Here is a 20,067-nt window from a genome sequence, read left to right on the forward strand (position 1 = left end):
CACTTTGGGGAAATTTGGGGAGTTGCGGGGGCTTGGTGAGGACAACACAATATGGCTAAGGTTCATATATGAGTCATGGGTTGCAGGTTGCTTTTCCTGTATAGTTCATCCTCAGATTTGTATTTAGGTCTATTTTCTGTTTAGTTTTGGTCCTGAGTTAAGAGAAGAGTACTTGGCATACATAAAGAGCATATCCTTTACTTATGAGATTGTGAAGAGCAGTCTCAACTGTATCTGTTGGAAATCTGTTGGAAATCTGTTGGAAATAGCTCCAATAGCTTTGTTATCCAGCTTCTAATTTGGATAGAAAATAGTCAACTATTATTGTAGTTGTTTGAAGAATCAGTTGCCGGAATTTGAATAATAAAATGAATTGAAATGCTATTTGTTCCTCTTTAAAGTTAGAATGGCCTCTTAAAAAAACCCCACACTTCTTTACAATTATTTACTTCTTCAATGATTACTTCACCTTTTTATAAATGCAAACTATAATTGTCATTTTTATTCAGGCTGATATGAAGAGGTGGCATGAAACTTTAGTATAACAAAATGTAAATCTAATAATAGTAACTGCAGAACACAACACTTTGACATGGCTCTGCATATAAAAAAGGCTAGATTGGAATATTATTGCCTCAACTTTGTCCCTACTCAACTTGTGGCTAAACTAAGGCTTTATTTCTACAGATGCACCATTTCACAAGAATGCTATATTAAGGAAATACCAATTTAATTAGTGTGTTTTTGTAACACAGTTATGCTTATGCCATGATCCATCTCTTAATGCACTCAAACCTTATTAGCAATCATGTGTGAAATTAACAAAGAAAGTGATTTCTTTTTGTTATACCACATAATGTGAAAGGTTTAATTTTTAATTTTATTTCACCTCATCTAGGGCAGTTATCAAATCATTGTTTTGCAGATCCAGTTAGTCCTTTTTCCCTCCTCTTCTTTCCCCCAGGCAAAAAATCATGCAAAACAGGGAATAAAAGAGGTGAAGAGTAAGTTGAAACACAAGGTATGTGGCAAAATTTGTACTTTCTTACCTTGTTTCTTGCTTCAGTTTGAGGTATATACCTTATGAATCCCATAAGATTTCTGTTTTTAATGACTTTTGAAATATGCTTAGCCCTTTGTTCAACAATGCATTTTTTATAACAAGCCCTCTGGCAACTCTGTCATTCTATGCATCGACTTGAATAATCTCTTTATTGTTTGCATATTTATCATGGAAAAACAAAAGTCTTCAAAGATCTATTAACAGTATGTATGTTTTCATAAAGCTGATTACTTGGATGTCACAATTGAAGCCTTTGCTTCAAGCTGAGAATTTAAGGCAAGTGACTTTTACCAGAGAAATGTAATTCCGAAAGTGTAGTTGTCTGTTTAGGTTTTATTGGTGCAGTAAATGGCGGCAGTATTTTTGCATCCTAAACTTTCCAAGAGTATGATCTAAAAGTATTGGAGACATCTTGCCAAGGCTCCATTTATTCAGGGTATTATTGGTTTACCTGCAATATTCATTTATAAACCAAGTAGTTTGAGCATTATTTCATTTTCTCCTCAGGTGTCAAGGCTCAAATATATGAAATGGGTTTTGTTTTACTTGATAGCTTCATATTTTAAAATTATTTGGTAGTTATTATGTCAGCATTTAAATCTTTTTGGTGACAATTTTTTAAATGATGCTTCTGCTCCAGTAAAATAGCTTTAGATAGATATAGAAATATCTATAGATATAGATATCTATATATCTATAGATATAGATCTGTAGATACAGATATAGATATAGACATAGAGATATATCTATATCTATAGATAGATACAGAAATGTATAGTCACAACAGTTTTTCAGTCTTAATTTTCTCTGTAGGAAACAGAAGATGACTTTGGAATTTGTAGCTCAGGTTTTGCACAATACACTCCATTCTGTACCTTTCATAATTCTCCAAGACAGAACACAGAAAAAAGAAGACTTGCACAGGTAATTAAAAATGTTTTCCGTTTGGATGTTATTAACAAATACAAGATATTTGTTAATCAAGATGGGGAATGCACAGCAGTAATAAGCATTGTGAACCCTCTATTGATTCCAATAGAAGGGATGTGTCTGGGCCTCACATGGGTCAAATAGACAGTCCTAGAAAATGAAAACAGTGGATGGTTTGTTTTAAAGTTTGCCTACCTGCCCAGAAAATAGGCAAAAGTAACCTGAGATGTTATAAAGCATTCTTGGAAACACCTTCACTCATTTTCTTGTGTTAATGCATTTAAAAATAGATGAACCCCTCTTCCTTTGTAGCCATTTTGAATTCCAGAAATGTTCTCAAAATTACAGATGTGTCCATTGGTTCCCAAAAGGTTGCTTAACACACACACACACACACACACACACATCATTACAAGTCATTAGTATTCTATCTAACCCAAATGTATCCAAGCTGGCACTCCACCTTGTGAATCGAAGCTGTAATGCAAATTTAATTACATAAATACTGTGTGTCTTTTAAAGAAGCATTTCCTCTGTAAGGGCTAGAATTATATTAGCCCAGAACATGGAAGGCTTCATCTCCGAGGCTCATTTAGAATCTTACATCATTTGTAGAATGTGTCCTGATTAAGTGTAATTCCTATGCAACATTACTGTGAATTTCTAAAACTTGGTAAATACTGTATTTACATATAAGTGTTGATAAAACTTACATTAGTTTTATATAAATGCTGAAAAAGAAATATCCTTCACTTTGAGAGATAATAAACATCAAGAATGTGACCACTGATTTTGATTCTTGATGAATTTTGGAATAGACTGCCCAAAATATCTTTTAGAGGTTTAGAAGATTTGCAAAATTCCTCCAGGATTTTCATATGTATATCTAGCAGCATCAGAGCATGGGATTAGATTCAGTGATATGGAGAGCAGTTCTAGTTTCCTGTCAAATCCTTCGTCCAAAAACAATTAACTGAAATGTAGGCATATTAGAATTTTAACTAGGCAAGTTGGTTATATCTGCTGTAAACGTTTTCTTTTTGAATCCATGGTGGCAGACTTCTGCATCTGTAGTTTCTTGGTGTCCATGTGAAATAGAAACATAGTATATCACATTTTTCAGAAACCCAGCTCTGTAAATATTTAATATATTGAAAACTGAGAAAGCAAATAATTCATGTAAAAAACTGCAAATGTATAGTTAACACTTTTAGGCATTATGACAGCTAGCATGCCATCTTCTAGCACAAGCTCACTATGTTGTATAAATGGAAATGGCAGGTTGCATGTTTTTATTTTAAGCATACAGCTGTCTTCTAAATGTAAGGGACAATTTCTAGGTTTAATCTGGATTTTCACGTGGCTTTATTTGTATACATCACTTGTATCCATGAAAAGTTAGTGATTTACTTATTTATTTCCAATCTGTTCTAGGTATTTTAAGTAATCATTAATTGTTTAATAATGGAACCAGTACTTGTTGCATTATTACTGAGAGCAAAATGCTAGCAGAACAAGATGGGGGTAAGGTGGGTGGGCTCTGAACGATCAGAGCAGTATATGCTAGATCTTATATAAAAATTACTCAGATTTTAGTGACTGGGTAAGGATCATTAGATGGTATTGCTAAAATAATGCATTGCGCTAATAGATTCCCAAACAACATTGGGTGAGGTTGTATTTCTTGGTATAGATTTTATATTGAAAAAATGAAGTCTGGAAATCTCTAGTAGGTAGTTAAAGGATCTGAGTATTCTGTTGCATGTATCAATTACTAATTAATGTATTTGTGTCACTTATCATAATGTTGAATTCTGTTCAGCCACATTTTAAGAGTTCTACTGCAAAATTTACCTATGTAGAATCCTAGCAAGTACAAGTACATACGTTTTTCTATTCAGTCTTAGGTCTGCTATTGGATTGCAGTATTTCTCTCTTTATGTGTTCAAATTAAAAAGATATTAGTAATTTAGGGCCAGTCTGTTGGACTTATAAAATAATGCCTAAAAATCAAAGCCATCTTCATGCTGGAAGATCACATTAATGCTGTTTTTGACATTGTCATTAGTAATATTGTCGTTTTCTAGAGCTGAATATGAATGTGCTTTCTACCCCAACAAAAGTAGTTTGTATGCCAGTCTGCTAATTAGTTTGGTTATTTCCTGTTTTTTTGATGAGGTTTAAATAAATGTCAAGGGTACAGACATGGAGATCTCCCAATTAGGCTTCGCATTTGTAAAGCCCAGCCCCTTTGCTTTTGTGTGAAGATGACAGTTCCAACTGCAGCGTCAGTCTAACAGGGCTCAAGGGAGAAGGTACTTCACTGCTTTTATTGAAAACAAGGCTAGTTTGGCCCAGTGAGAATATTGGCATTGGTCACAGTGCAGATCAGTTGTTAACAATGAATATTTACTAATCTCTGTCACAGCCAAGACTGACTGCTTTTTTTCCATTATCAATTTAACGACAGACCTCAAAAATCAGTGCATTAAAATATGCATATATTTTACACATGGACATAAAATAGACATAAATAACGGTATTGCCAAGGGTTTCATTGTACTAACTTCTCTATTGTATGTACACCAGATTGCTTCTGCATGCAACAGGGAAGAGATCCCACACCATGACAGCACAATTGATCTTCACCTAAGAGATTCTGAAAAGAATTGTTTCTATTTCTGTAAGACGTGTGCCAGCCTCCTCATAGCTATTCTGGTCTGTTTGGTTGTGGGTGTGCACAGGAGGGAGAGGGAGAATAAGAAGGAAGTGCTTAACTGCATTGCAAGTCAAAATTAACAGATGGATTGCCCTAAGCAAGGGAAAAGCCACCACTACAAAATCTAGTGAAAGTGGCAGGCTGAGGCTTTTTATTATTAATCCTTATTAAAATCTTGATAGGTATTTTACAGTTAACCCTTCTATCCCTTCATGGTTAAATAATAATCCCTCTCCCCTGTGCATTAAGTTAGATTGAACACAATACTTTTTTTTTTTTTTAAAGGAAAGAGAAAGCAAATTATAGAATTTTTAGCATGTCAGCAGTTTTCTCCCATTTGTATGTCTGTCCGCCCTACCTTTTTTAAATTCAAACTGTAGGAATGCCTTAGACTGTGGAAAGCTTACTTCATTCCGGGGTGATTTTCTTTAGTATCCATCGATGCGTCAGCTAAATGGGTCTTTTAAAATGCAGGTCTGTTTCCACAGCATTGCTTAAAAGGAAGGATTTCAGGCAGAACAAAGGCAGGTATATTTGAGGATCTGCTAGCTATCACAAATATCATCTTTAGGAACATCATCTCAGCTATGGCTGTGACCCATTTTAAATGAAGCATTTAACATTTTAAAAAGATACTGGCTTATAAAGCTTTGTCACACATTTGGTAGCATCCTGTGTGTAACACTGCAGGAGCATACACTATCATGAAGAATTAGGAGTGCTTCCTTGTTTCTTGAGAAATGTATGTATATGTATGGTTTGTAAGTCTAGGTATACAGTAACTTGTAAGAATTTTTCTTAAAAAACCCCTTTGTACAAAATACAGATTTTTCGGGAATCCCAATATCTTAGTTGCAAGTGAATTACTTTTCACAATGATGTTGTTTTATAAAGACAATGTAATTTGCTGGAACATAGCTCTAGTGATAGCCATAAAGCTATGTAAACTCTATGAGTTTAAAATAAGTATGTGAAATGTCATTAGCAAAATCCACTTTGTGATATATAAGCCATCCAAAAATGTTGTTAAGTACTTCTGTACGTTGCTTAATTACCTTTTTTTTTTAATGTGGCTGAATCGATATTTTCAGGTGCTACTGTTGAATTAGTCATGATTATATGCGTAATCAAATTATCAAATGTGTTTAAACGAACACGGACCATTTGGCTTGCCAACATGTGTTCACTGTGGCTGCTGTTTCACTGTGGTTGTGAGTCTCCTGCAGGCTGACAGGTTGACTGTTCCCTGAAAGCAGGCTGTCCTCTACAGAAGGTAGCCCCCTTTGTACTCTTGCCGACCCCCACCATTCCCAAGCTCAGAGATATGGCATAGGTTGTGTCCTGTTCTATCTATCAAGGTGGAATGAACTGAGCAAATAGGATTCAGTCTTGGCAGAATTCACCCATATTGCAAATTGAAGGTTGCATACAACAGATTCAGAGCAAAACTGAACATCATTATTTTTCAGAAATGAAGAAATACCTGTATGCTTTCCACAGAATGAGATTCAGCAGAGCACGTGGAATCATACTGAGGTTCAGGCACCCAGTATTCTTTTTTTTTCCTGTTTTTGCCTTTTGCAGGAAATTCTACACAATATTAGGGCAGCACTGAGCTCTATCTAGCAATTTAGGTAATGTGAATAAAATATTATATGTGACAGATGTCATGCAGAGTAACAGTGAGCAGTGTTGAATCGACAGTTTGGTAGTCTGCTTTAGCTTAAGATTTCTCACAAAAAAGGGAAATTTTGTCAATTAGCCCAGTGTTTTAGACAAAAGAAAGCATAATCCATAGACATGCTTGGCTCTGTTAGTTTTTGTTTGAAGAGACAATCTTTTGTCTTTCCTTGTCAATTATGATCCATCTATATTGCAGCGTGTGTATCTTTTAATTAAAAAAAGAAAATATAGGCTGCAGAAAATTACGAGACTGCCCTCTGGTGGTATAAATGACTTTCCAGGGAAGATGTAAAATAATAAACTCTTCATGCTAAATACATGCACAGCCCAGTATGCATAGGAAAGCTAGTAAAAAAGCAAAAAAAAATTTTTTTTTTAAAGCTGGTAATAGCTTTTCAACAATTACTTTCCCTGTTTATCTAGTATAATCTTTAGATGTTGATCCCATTCTAGGTTTTCCAGTGCTGACTTTTGCGAAGTATTTTTTGCAGTTGATACAAACCATATCTTCTAGCATAGGGAAAGGAATGGGTTGCTTTTTGAGAAGCACAACTCAAACAACATCCTTCTGGATGAGTGCAAACGGTCAATGAGGTTCATTGGTTCCTGGATATGGGACTGTAAGAACTCTATATTGATTAATAAACAAGTGTCCTTCCTGAACACTTACATATTAATTCCTTTTTCTTTTAAAAAGAGATTTAATACTGGATATCTTATTTCTGTTACTTATATTTACTACTATCACCAAGCAGGATTTGAAACTCTTTAGGCAAGCAGTGGGCAAAAGGTGGCTTACAAGAGCATTAAGGTACTTTCTCTATTTAAACCAAGGGTCAGTCACCATTTGACAGCCAAAAGGGGAGCAGTAACACAATGACATCACATGAGTTCAGAGGCTGGGTTTTTCTGCAGCAGTTCAGATGGTTTTTATTTCACCTTTCTCATGTGTTATTCCTATTTGATCGCTAACACGCCATCTTCATTTTATTTCCATTTTTATGTTCATCTCTGTTGTACAGTATTTTGCAGCTGAATCTTATTAGCATGATTTCTGTGGGGCCATAAAAGAGTTTGAGAACAGTAAAGGGATAATAGGCAACCACTGATTTAAAGCTAAAAAACGTTTTCAAAGATGGGGTGGGGGTGGGAAGCAGCAGCTATTTTTTTTTAAATACATTATAGTGCAATTCAGCCTTTACGCTACATATTTTAACAAATACAGAACAATTCAGCAGGCTAATTTTTAAAAAATAAGACATAATTCCATAGAATCTTGCATAAAATTAATTATCCAAATAATGTAAGCATAATAAAATACTTCATTTCATCTATTTTATGATTTTTTATTTTTCAGTCAGTAATGGATTGGACCCATTAGTTCTGTTTAGAGTAGATCCTATGAAATCACTGTGATGGGCGTGGGAGCCATTTCTCACACACTGAAAAGAAATAGCCTGAGACTAGGTCTGGACGTTACCAAAAGAAGGAACAGATGGAAGTGGTCCATTCTACCCTTAAAAGAATCACTTCTATCCCTTCAAATACGATCACTGGGAGAAAGAGGCACAACAGTTTGAACATGAATTACAATATAAATAGAACTCATATTTGATTTAACACATAGCAGTTGCCAGAATTCTTTTGTAATGTCTTCTTAGCTTTTCTACAATAAATCAGAAGATGCTGTATCTTTGTATACCTGTTTATCTTGTCCAGTCCAGCTTTCTGGGAAGAAATCTACTTAAAATTTAATAAACTCCAATTTAATTTTCAAAACTTCAATTACTTTCTACTCATTTTTATGAATTAAAGCAGCTAATGATAAATTTCTAGTTTTTCTTATAAAAATAACATTTTAAGAGGCTTTCCCTTCATTTTACCCATTTTTACAAACTTACTTGTTTACAGCTCAAAAGATATATCACTATAGTTCTGTAGGAATAGTCCAATGCTAGTAAACACACTACTTCATCATAGATATAAAACCAGCAGATTGCAGCCTTAATCTTTCCCCTATAGTATACAGGCCTGAATAATCTATATCTAATACTATACTAACAGGAACACAAAATGAGTACGTTCAAAGAAACTACAATTGGTCCTAGGATCAGTTGATACTTTCACATTATAAAAATTTATTCTTTGGCCATTGCCCATTTTTAAAGAAACTTTATCCAGTTTCTGCTCCATGCCTTACAGAAACTCAGATATGACTAACAATAAAACAAAATCTCACAATTGAAACCAACAATTAAAACTAATTCTATCCTTTAAATGTGGGCAAAAGAAGAATATTTTATTGCTGTTCCAGAAATTGTAACAAGTTTGAGCACTGACACTTTTTGAGGGACTTGAATTCTTCAGTTGTGGGGTTTGTCTTGGGTTTTTAAATATATGATAAACACAGGCTTTTGTAAATTTTCTGTGGTGGGAAGTTTCCTAAAACTAGGGAAACACTGTACTAGCTAAACTGAAGAAGCTTTTTTTCCCCTCAGTTTTCTACACAAAGATGTAATAATTGTAATAACATAGCAATCACATTAAAAACAGAGAGCCTACCTTTTTATAGTGAAAAAAACAATTTGTTGCATCCATCATGGAAATGAAGAGCTTGATAAAAATTTCTAGTTCTTGAAGCAAATACTGTATTTTCCATTCTTGCTTAAGCAAACAGAAGAGGTCTGGTTATTATTAGAATACTAATCAAGAAGGAAGCAGAAATCTGCTTCTCTCTCTCCCCCCTTTCCTTTCCCAAAACTGGCAGGGGAGAAATGTACATATTTGAAAATGAGGAAGAGACAGAAATTAAAAGGTTCAGTATCTGCAAACAGCAGAGAACATCAATAAGAAGTTACTATAAATGATTCTGACAAATTTTGCAGGTGTTCATTCAGTGCCTCTCCAGTTACCACACTCCTTTTGGCATTTATTAAGCTTTGCTCTTTTATTTTGGGTGTCTCCCCCCCCCCCCCCGCACCATGTTGTTTCTTACCATTTTAAAAGAAAATAATCTTTGAAAATTTGGGGTGCAAATTATCTGTAACTGATATCTATTGCATACTGTCTATTATATCACTGATGATAAGTGACAGAAATCATCTCTCTTGACCACATCTCAATCATGGCCTCTGCGTACTGAAAATTGAGCTTAGCCAGAGCATTTGTCTTTGATTTCATTTTCACTTTCATTAGTATTGAAAAGCACCTTAGTTTGTTTCCATGTGTTTTTAATTTCTTCCTTTAAACTTGGTCGGTTTTCACCCTGGACATTAGAGGAAAGTGTGCAGTACCCTTACAAGATGATTTAAAAGCTCTGGGGACCTGCCCATTTACTGAGCTATCCCACAAGCAATAGTTCTGAGTTGCTCCTGGAATTTGGGAAGTGAGGAAGTTGTGATCCCTCTAAGCTGGTCCTTGAATACCTGCACTAAAACATAGAAACATACAGTTGGAAGGAACGATTTAGGCCATCTACTCCAATATCTGGTTGAATGCAGGAATCCAAATTATAACTTCCATGACAGTTGGTTGCCTGTCCTTTGCTAGAAAACATCCAATAGAGGTGAAAGCATTGCCTATCTGAGTAACTGATTATCCTGTTTTACTGCTTTTGCCATTAGCATTTGTTTTTCAATCAGAATGTGCCTGTTTGTAACTTACATCCATTACTCCATATCTCGTACTGATGTGACATCATTTTGAATAAATGAAAAAAGCTGTCATGTCCTGAACCAAAGTCTACTCTTCTCAGTGATAAACATTCCCAGTTCCTTCAACCTCACTTCATAGGACTTAGCCCTTTTCTGAACCTGTCCCTGTTTATTTGAATCTTTCTTAAAATATTATGTCAAGATATGGACCAATACTCAAAAGAAGGTCTGCTGAACACAGAATAAAGTGGACCTATTACTTTCTGTGATTTGTAAATTAATTTGTAAATTTTTGTTGCTGTAGTCTAAATTTGTATTTGCCTTTTTTGCAACTGCATCATACTACTAAATTATATTCACTTTGGGATCAATTACTATTCCAGTATCTTTTCCACAAGTACTGTTATCAAACCCCAGTATCTTCTAGCCTATACCTGTGCATTTGAGTTTTGCTTTTTAAGTGAAGAATTCTGCATTTGGTCTCTGTTAAATTTCATACTATTATTCTCAGCCCATTTCTCTAACATAGCAAGATGAACTTGAATTTTATTTCTGCCTTCTAGGGTGCTGGCTTTCTTACCCAATTTTACATCTTCTTTAAATCTGATAAGCAGGAGCACAATAAGATAATACGAATTCATGTTGCATATACCATCTTTAGCACTGTTGTGGAAAAAAGAAAGTTTTAATAAGTAATGGAATCTTTAGAGCTAGATAGTTCCACTAAAGTGTTTATAAATGTTTACGTATACATAATTGAGTGCTGGATGATAGATACAGCATTCTGAATTTAAAAAGTACACCACAGTTTTTATCTTGTCAAAAAAAAAGCACAACTTGTGAGAGACTGCTGTAAGATTCCAGTTTTTTATAAATGATTTGAATAGTCAACCACACATTTACTTAACCCAAGTATCGGTTTAGCTGCTTAAATGTTCAGTTTAAAAAATGCAAAAGCAAAATTCTTAATTGTCTAAATACTTAAGCCATTTTAAATATTTAACCAACAAAGTCTCATTCTTTCCTTTCCACATTTCCTTCCTTCCTTTTTTGCTCCAGCTGGTTGGCCTTCCATCACTTATTTTCTCAAGATAAGAATTTTTATCCCCTGGGAAGGATGGAATTGGGAGGAAATGATGTGAATATAATTCCAGTTTAGGAAAGGAAAATGGGCAGTTCGAGCAGAGTGTTACATACCTACTTGCAGTCATTGGCCACAATGTGCATTGTGATCAATAGCCTTTCATTTTTTGATGCTACATGTCTACATTTCTTTTAATATGTCATTTTGAATATATTTTGTGTACTGCTTTTCATAGTTGGAAGAGTTGTCTTGTGAATTAATCTAACCGTAGTCAGTTTGGCAGTAAATCTGCTTGCTTCATATGGTTAACAGTTTCTGTCAGTCAGTTTAGAATTGCTAGGCAGTCTTGCTTAGGAAGAGTACTATAGGATCTTTGGCAGGCTGTGTGAAGATTGACCATGAACTCCAACACCTCCCCAACTAAGATGAATGTTTCCCCTTTCAGACACGCTTTGGGCATTTTCAAACCAGTATGCATAATAATGACTCTGCCTTGGATGAAGATGCTGATGATGAAATAGACCAAGGAAGCAAGTAAGTTAATTTATGTGTGATTTGAACTGTGCCCTATTGACAGAATTATAAATCTAAGACCAATTGGTAAAAGCAGTTGGGAATTTTAGAGAGAACTCTAAACAACCAGCAAAGCAAATACTACACAAGTGGTGGGAAACCTTACATTGGTGTTGAGTGCCATTCAGAAGCAGGAAGACTCCTGAGCAGTATCTTAAGTTATGGAGAAAATAGAACAAATTGTTAATGGAAAGGGAAAAAACAGTCTCAGTGATATTGCTTGTTGTAAAAAGGCAGAAAATAAAGAAATAAAATACTGGAAGTGCTGATTAACTTGCAGCTGGGATAGTACGAAATTGATGGACGGAAAGGTAAAGTGGAACAATATGATCAGGAAAAAGTAATGTGATGAACCTTAATAATAAAAAGGAGGAATTACAGGCAGACCATCAACCAGGAATTCAAAACCTATATCCAAGGGCACTTTTTTGAAAAAAAACTGCTAGTATTCTGTAAAAAATAAAATAAAATAAAATTATTCCTATGAGTGCAACAATAATACTGAAAAAGGCTTTCCATTGCATCTGTATACGATTTCCTGATTAGTGCTATTTCTGCTGTTCCTGCATGTCTGCACTAAGTATGGTTAGATGCAATCCTATATACCAGCCTTAATCAGTTCGGCTCCCTCCAGATGTGTGGATTTTAAATCCAGCTTGTCAGCAGTGGTCATGCTGGCTTTGGGAAGTGAAGTCCACACATCTGGAGGGCACCCAGGTTGAAACATATAGCAGTATTTTTATATGGAATGATTGACTCAGTGGATTCAGAATATTGCTGTCAAGGCAATGATGTAGCAGTTCCCAACCCTTAGAGATGGCTATCTGTGGTGCCTCTGCAGGCCACTGTTTGACTTTTTTTAAATTATAAAGTAACAGCAGCAGTTCAAAAAGAAACAAAGGGCACATCTCTTTCAAGTCTGGGTAACTTATTAAAATTAAAACTATATTCGATAATGTAATATGCCTCCAGTTCTTAAATTGGGAACAAAGTACATTTCAACTATCAAAAGCTTAGGAAATGGTAATGAAAGATAGATCATACTGAAATCAATCCTATCCTTGTGGATTTGAAAATTCCCTCAAACGGTACTTGCAAATGCAAGGTTTTAAAAGAGCTCATTCTCGATCTATGTTTTCCAAAGTGAGATTTGCACACACAAAAAGCCTATGCACTAAGGCATTGTCACAATGCATTACAGGTACACACTTAAAAAAAAAAAATCTGCCTGCAGCATTTCCTTGCTTCCCATCCCAACCTGAGGACAAAAATGGGCATAATTTATCTCCCCTCGCTTGTAGGTTACTGGAAAAGAGAATTTCACAATTTGCTGTTTCTGACTGCTGCTGGCCAAAGCCACAAAGCTAAGTAATTATGCATTTTCATAATAAATGCAAGGGCTAAGAGGTTTATTTTGCCAAAATAGATCTTTGTAATAACTGCCAGCCAAAGCTTCATGAACACTTAGATTCATTGTCATGGTCATAACATATAGCAGTGAAGAGACTTTATATTTTTCTTTAGATTGTCCTCTGAAGACAGTGAGGAAACATCTTACTATTTGTATGACAGTGATGACTCTGGGGAATTAGCCAAAACGTCTGTTCCTCCTGGAGAAATGGACCTGCTGGGAGAGATTTTGGATACTCTGAGTACACACAGTTCTGATCAAGGGAAGCTCTCAGGGGCAAAAAGTCTGGATTTTTTTCGATCAATGGATGACATTGACTACAAGTCAAAGGTTAGTTGCTCTGTCTCCTCTGAGTCTTAAATCTGAAATAGCTTCTTTGCAGCCTTGGCTCTCCTGGTGGGGTTTGTGTAGAAGGCTGGTATTTTCTGCTTTGTTGACCCCTTCTGCTTTAACCCCTTGTAAGCCACCTAGAATTGTTGATGAGCAGGTGGCCTTAGAAATTGAAACTATAAATATATAATCTCCAAGTAAAGCTGCCTAGCACCAAAAAAAAAAAAAAAAAAAACAGTTGGTCATCTCTCTTTTATCTAAATTTCTGGGTCATTCTGATACGCTTTATTTGCACAATTTATTAGATGATAAATACAACTTTATTTCCTTAAACATTATAAAGTTACGTTGTGTAAACTCTGCTAAGTAATTGTCGCTTACTGTAGTTTTGGTAGTTTAATTTTGTTCTGATATAGTCCAAGAACAGCAATAAAATAATTCATTTGTTAGTTCATTGAATCATGTATAACTTGTAATCATTCTTTCCATTTTTCCTGTGTAATACAACTACCTTGGATTTTCATCCACTGATTTTCAGATCTGTATTCCTTGTTGCATCATGCAATCCATCCTAACATTTGCTGCAAATAATTTTGTTCCTCAGCCCACATGGTATTGTTTACAATGTACATGTACATTGTATATACATGCTACATATACAAACATATGCCCAACCAACACACTTCTGCCTTCATCACAAGCATACCTCATATAGTAATCCATAATAGTTTTTAAAAACCAAGGGAGCATGACATATTTCTGTCTTATTCCTGCTAAGTGCTTAACCATTTGCTAAGCATTCCATTTATTCTCATGAATGCTTTACTTCCATTATCTGTCCCTCTAATCACATTCATCAACCAGCTTTCAACTCCATATTCCATAACAAAAATCCTAATCCAAGTTTCTTTCTCACATTCATTCATTTCTGAAGACCTGCTGAAGAGCAGAAATTAGGTCTGCATCTCCCTGTCAAGCATAAAAACATACTGTATTTTCCAAAATGTATTAATTATCACTTCATGTACTCTTTCAATCAGAATTCTGTCAAACATCCTCCCCAGGCATGATATCTTTCCCTTTGTATCGGGAAGCAATGACTGCATTCTTCCATTTGTTAGGCTTCACACTTCTGTTAAATTGTGCATTTCATAAGCAAACCAAGTTGAAACTAGTGTAATTATTTATTTACACTATCTGTCCCTGCAGAGTTACTGCTTTCCAAGATTCTCATAGCATGGAGTTGTGGGGAGGGATGGCTCTATTTTGTTTTATGGACTGTGTAAATAATAACCACCACCACCACCACCACCACTACTACTAATTATTATTATTATTACTATTATTACACATAGCAATGTGAAATCACAGCTGCCAGTTCTTTAGCTGGTGTTAGTCTTCATTCACATCAAGTTCTTCCCAAGAACCTAGGATGTCATAATGTATCGGTGTAGTATATGTGCGGATCGAAGCAGTGTGGTCTTTTGTAATTGACAGATGGAAATTTTGTCAATGCATAGATTTTCTAAGTGCTGTCCAAGGTTTTTTGGTAATTTGGTTGCTGCTGCTGCTGCTGCTGTTATTATCTGCATGCCACCCAACTCTCAACGACTCTGGGCAGCTCACAACAATCAAAGAAATTACAATAAAATCAATAAAAAATAAGATAAAAGATGGAAAGTGTGATGAAGCAAGGGGTCTCCCTCACCCTCACTGAAGGCCTGGGTCTTCATGGCTCTTCTAAGCAACAGCAGAGTGCGGGCCATTTGGATCTTGGGGCGGGGGAGCCTCATTTAGAGGGCAGGCACTGCTACAGAGTAGTACATGCAGTAAACCACTTGAATCTTTGAAATAAATGGTATATAACATCCTTCCATTCTTTTAGTTTCACAGACCCACAGCATATCTAATCTGTTAATTCAGGTTTTTGACTATTTACTTTACTTCTGTTTCAATCAAGGCTTTCAATTAACACATTTTAGTAAGATAGAAAAAGGTAGAGTAGGTTACCAACTTTAGTTATACCTGTATCAGCATTTCCTGAAAACACTAAAACTAGTACTGTTTATTTTTGGCATATATTTGCTAGAATACAGAAGCACAGTGTGAGTCCCAAAACTCAAGCTATTGTATATATTTTTAATCTTTTCCATTAGTATAACTCCACACATTTCTGTGGCATTTGGTAACGTAATTATTTTTACTCTGTTCCAAGCAGCATCCACAAACTTTTTCCCTTACATCTACTTTCCATTCATTTTGTTTGGAGATTAATCTATGAATGCTTTGTCATACACAGTTTTTCTTCCAAATATCACTCTACTTTCACTCCCTTCCCTTCCCTGTCCATTCTCCTCCTAAATACATTTTTAACAGTACCAAATAATAGCCTGTCCAAAATTCAATTATGCCACCAAAGATATAATTGTTTGTTTGTTTGTTTGTTTACTCAATTTGTATGGTTGCCCATCTCAACAAGTGACTCTGGGCAGCAAACAGTATTAAAATAAAATTAAAACTATTATAACCAACAATGCAAAAATTAAAACACATAGCAGCTGAGGAAGGGTATCAAAATCAACTGTTGCTATCAAATTTCAATGATATGATATTGGCAGATTCAGCAGATCATAATAATGGATCTAGGAGCCACATGCAGGCAGCAGTTTGACCCCTTCTGTCTGAATGAAACTCTGTTGCACCATATGTGAACAGAAGGGCACCTTAGCATTCATGCCATTGATAATCTTGACAGTAAATCCCAGACTGTATGTTTTAAGAAAGCTGGCAGCTCTAATCAGGCCAAAATATGGTGATTAAGAATAACTAACCCTAAATTTCACAACATTGAGATTTTTGTTTGTTTCAACGCTTTTATCACCTACAATCTCTTTATATTCTGAAACAGAATTAACTCAAAGTTAAGTCTTTTATAGCGGTAGAAGTAGGATTCAAAATTTGTAAGACTGTTCTGTAAGGAAAAATTGTCATATAATTTACTCCTTGATTCATTCAGACCAATGAAAAATAGGCAGGTTACTCAAGATTTTTTAAAATTTAGTGTAATATTTATATGCTATTTTTCTGATTAAAAAGCACAACAAAGTTGTTATTTAGAGATACCAAGGGGAAGAATTCTGATAGGATGCACATTCTTTTTTATTTCAGAATAAATCCAACACCCCAAGTGAGAGCAATCTTGCCCTACTCTGTAGCGGGTGGACATCTGACCTGGCCACTTGGAATCTGGGACAAGATGACAGCATCCTCATTGAGAAGCAGCTTCCTCCATCACCAAGGAAACATGATCCTTCTAGTGGTTATGGAGAATCTCTCTTTGTGCTAAATAAAGAAAACCCTAACCTTACTTCCAGTGCTGATGACATGGCCCTGCTTAATGACCACCCAAGATCTCCAAACTCACCCCAAGAAACTATGCAGGTTTCTTCTCCAGGAACTTTGCCACTGAAGAAGAGTAAACGGAACGAAGCACTTAGCAGGACGACTGTGGATGAGACATCACCAACCTTGAGCCCAAATCCATCCTCCCTAGTTCCATGGGAGAGGGAAACCCAAGATGGAAATGAAGTCCTCGAAGAGGGTGGGCTTCTTCATGAAGTGGTATCATTATGTAAACTGACTTCTGCTTTCAGTCAAGGTTTAAACATTTCAGGGGACAGGTTTTCCAACAGCAGTGGGAATGAAACGTAAGGATCTTTTATTTGTTTTGAAGGGGAGAGATTACATGCCTGGTAAAAGATGGAAGGAAGACAACTCAGGATTCTGTATCATAACAAAGGAAGTTAGAGATCTTCAGTTTTTCTAATCTTATTTTATGGTTGGCCTTATTTGTGTATTTTTACCCTTTTATTTTGAGCCTATTTTCTCTGAATAACTTGGCTCCATTTAAGTTCACAATATAGGCTTGAATTTGGGATGGGGCCGTAACAGTGTTTACAGCACATGCTTAGCATGCAGACAGTTACAGCTTCACCCCTGGGCATTTCCAGTTGTACTTGGGAAATACCCTGTCTAAAAACCTGAAAGTCACTGCCAGTCAGTGCATGCAATACTGAGTTCAGACAATATGCCATATTAACGAAAACATTCTAGAATCATGGTACTAGCTTGATCTTCACATTTAAGCTACAGCTGGTCTGTGGCATGGAACAGGATTTATCATTTCCTTTCCCTATATGCAAAAAGAAACATATCAGACATACACATTTATCCTTCTGTAACACAAGCCAAGAAGTGTAGCATGACTTTTCTGGAACATAGTCCATGAGCTGATTGCCTTAAACTTAGAAGGGCAGTTTTAAGTACCTTAAAGGCTGATCTGTAAATATTTGGAAAAAGCACCACCATTATTTTATAGCAAAAAAAATGTGCTTGAGTAAAGGAAAATGCAGACCATTTACAAAACAAGGGAACTCTTTAGATTATGAATGATCACAGGTGTAACCTTGTTTATGCAGTGATTTTAGTAATCCTGTGAGAACTTTGTTAAATGGGAAATATGATGATGATTCATGCTGCCAAGCACTACCCATCAGTAAGTTGAGAGTTCTGATATGTATCTGCCACTTGAATTAACACCAGTTGAGAATGATTGCTTGGGAGTTACTGTAAAATATGTTGGTTTTTTTTTAATCTAGCAGACAATGCCCCTGTCTTCCAGACACTGAAAAATGGTACTGTATATATATTTTTTGAAATGGTGAAATGCAGTGAAAAGTTTACAACTCTTTTTCAGAGCTTATTCCCTGAGTATATTTTACATTTTAGTTTTCTTGAAATACATATTTTGAGCACAGTTGGAATTTTAATGGAATGAACCTTTGAAAGATGTAATATTTTTAATTGAAATTCATCTGTTCTTCTGGAAATTATTCCTCTTTACAGATAACTTTAAACGTATTTTGTAAAGTCATTGGGTTGTTGTTAAATATGCTGCTTAACCAAATTCTAAACTTTTATTTTTTAGAAAACAAAGGGACAGTTGCAGTAAAAAGAGAAATATGCCAGTCTCATGGTGCAAATCCTTTTCTAGTTATACACAAATGAGTCAAAGAACCACCCCAACTTCTAGCATTTAGGTTTAATTTTTTAAGAGGCTGAGATCCATCAATTACAATGGATGGATACCAACCACTGACAGGTTTTTCAAGTTGTCATCTAAAGGATCTATTCAAAAATCAATCACCTAGTACACATATATATCAATGTCTAAAAGCTCCTTCAAATTTGTCACTAGATCAAATATTTTGAAAATTGTCAGAAGTGATTTCTAGATAGATAGATAGAGTAGCTAATAGATTTTTAGGTGCTATAGAAAGATCAATTGAATGTAGAAACTGTCCCTTCTTTTTTTTAGCACCTATTTTCTGAGATGTAAGGTCCTTTCTCCATTGTATTGTACCATTCTTTCATTCTCCAAGTCTAAGGTTTATCCAAAACATGTTCCACAGTCTCACTCATATATTTCTTCTTCAAAAAGAAGAAAAACTATGCATATGCAAACTTTCCACCGCAACTATAAAGTGCTTCTTCAAAAGAGAGGGAGAAGGAGAGGGAGGCTAAATCCTGCATGGGTATCTCTGTGCATCTTAGATAACAAGGGGATGAGTGGGGGGGGGGGGGAAACTAACAAGCTTTGTCTAGTAAAGTTCGCAGGTTTTCAGTGACTTCCATGGTTAGTGAATGTGCTTCAAGATTCTATCTATATGGAATTGTTACATGGTAAATTATGTATTGATGAGTCTTTTTGATGAACTTTTGAAATGTAACTTTATTTGGTGTCTGTTTGAACTTACACCTATGCCAGATTTCATCATACTTGTCATTTTTAAGGCTAATAATTGTGCCTTAAAAATGTGTGCTGTCCAGTTGCCAACTATTTTTATTTACAAAAAGGACATTTATACCCAAAGGATCAGAGTAGCAGTTAATCAAGCCTTTAGCCAAAAATGAATCTGTTTTCCACCAGATTTTAATTTTGATGGTTTCTGTAGTTTCAGGAATATTATAGTTCCCATGTATGGCTGATTTTACCTATTTTGTAGTCATTGCCTCAGAGAATTCTAAATTACTGTTTTTAGTATGGTGAGAAATACTTAAATATTTTTAAAAATATTTCTCAGGAATCCCAGCAATTATTTCTATTGATCATCTGGTTCCATCTATAAAATATTGGATTATTTTACTGAAATTTAGCTTATGTACTCCATACCATTAGTCTGTCTAGAATATGGACAGCCTGGTGTTCTCAAGATGTCTGGGACTTTAACTATCATCAGACCAGCCAGTGTGGCTAGTGGAAAGGACAATGGGGGTTGCAGCCCAAAATATCTGGAAGGCAATAGGTGGCCTATCCAGATTTATAACAAATAGTGTACTGTACAGTCACACTGGTGATTAGTTGGCATATTCAAATTTACTTTTAATAGATGATATAAAATTGCTGTTAATTGCTTTATACCTATCAATGGGTTTCATCAGATGTATAGAAAGGAAATCTGTTTCAACCTGTATCCTATGCCCCAAGTCAAAAGGTCCTGGCAGCATCTAGAATGATTGCAAAGAGATCCACCACCAACAGCTTTCCTTAACTAAATGGTT

General features: G+C 35.4%; 1 protein-coding gene across 1 annotated transcript in view; it reads left to right on the forward strand.

Annotated features, from left to right (window-relative positions):
* DENND1B (DENN domain containing 1B) overlaps positions 1-19,261 on the forward strand; it is a 200,761-nt gene extending 181,500 nt beyond the window's left edge. The window contains exons 18-22 of the mRNA XM_063298387.1: positions 965-1,021; positions 1,877-1,987; positions 11,578-11,666; positions 13,230-13,446; positions 16,615-19,261. Of these exons, the coding sequence (XP_063154457.1) occupies positions 965-1,021; positions 1,877-1,987; positions 11,578-11,666; positions 13,230-13,446; positions 16,615-17,157 (1,017 nt within the window). The 3' untranslated portion in view covers positions 17,158-19,261. The remainder of the gene's footprint in view (positions 1-964; positions 1,022-1,876; positions 1,988-11,577; positions 11,667-13,229; positions 13,447-16,614) is intronic.
* The last annotated feature ends 806 nt before the right edge of the window (positions 19,262-20,067 follow it).

This window comes from Candoia aspera, chromosome 3 (assembly GCF_035149785.1).
Source record: "Candoia aspera isolate rCanAsp1 chromosome 3, rCanAsp1.hap2, whole genome shotgun sequence".
NCBI classification, from domain to species: Eukaryota; Metazoa; Chordata; class Lepidosauria; order Squamata; family Boidae; genus Candoia; species Candoia aspera.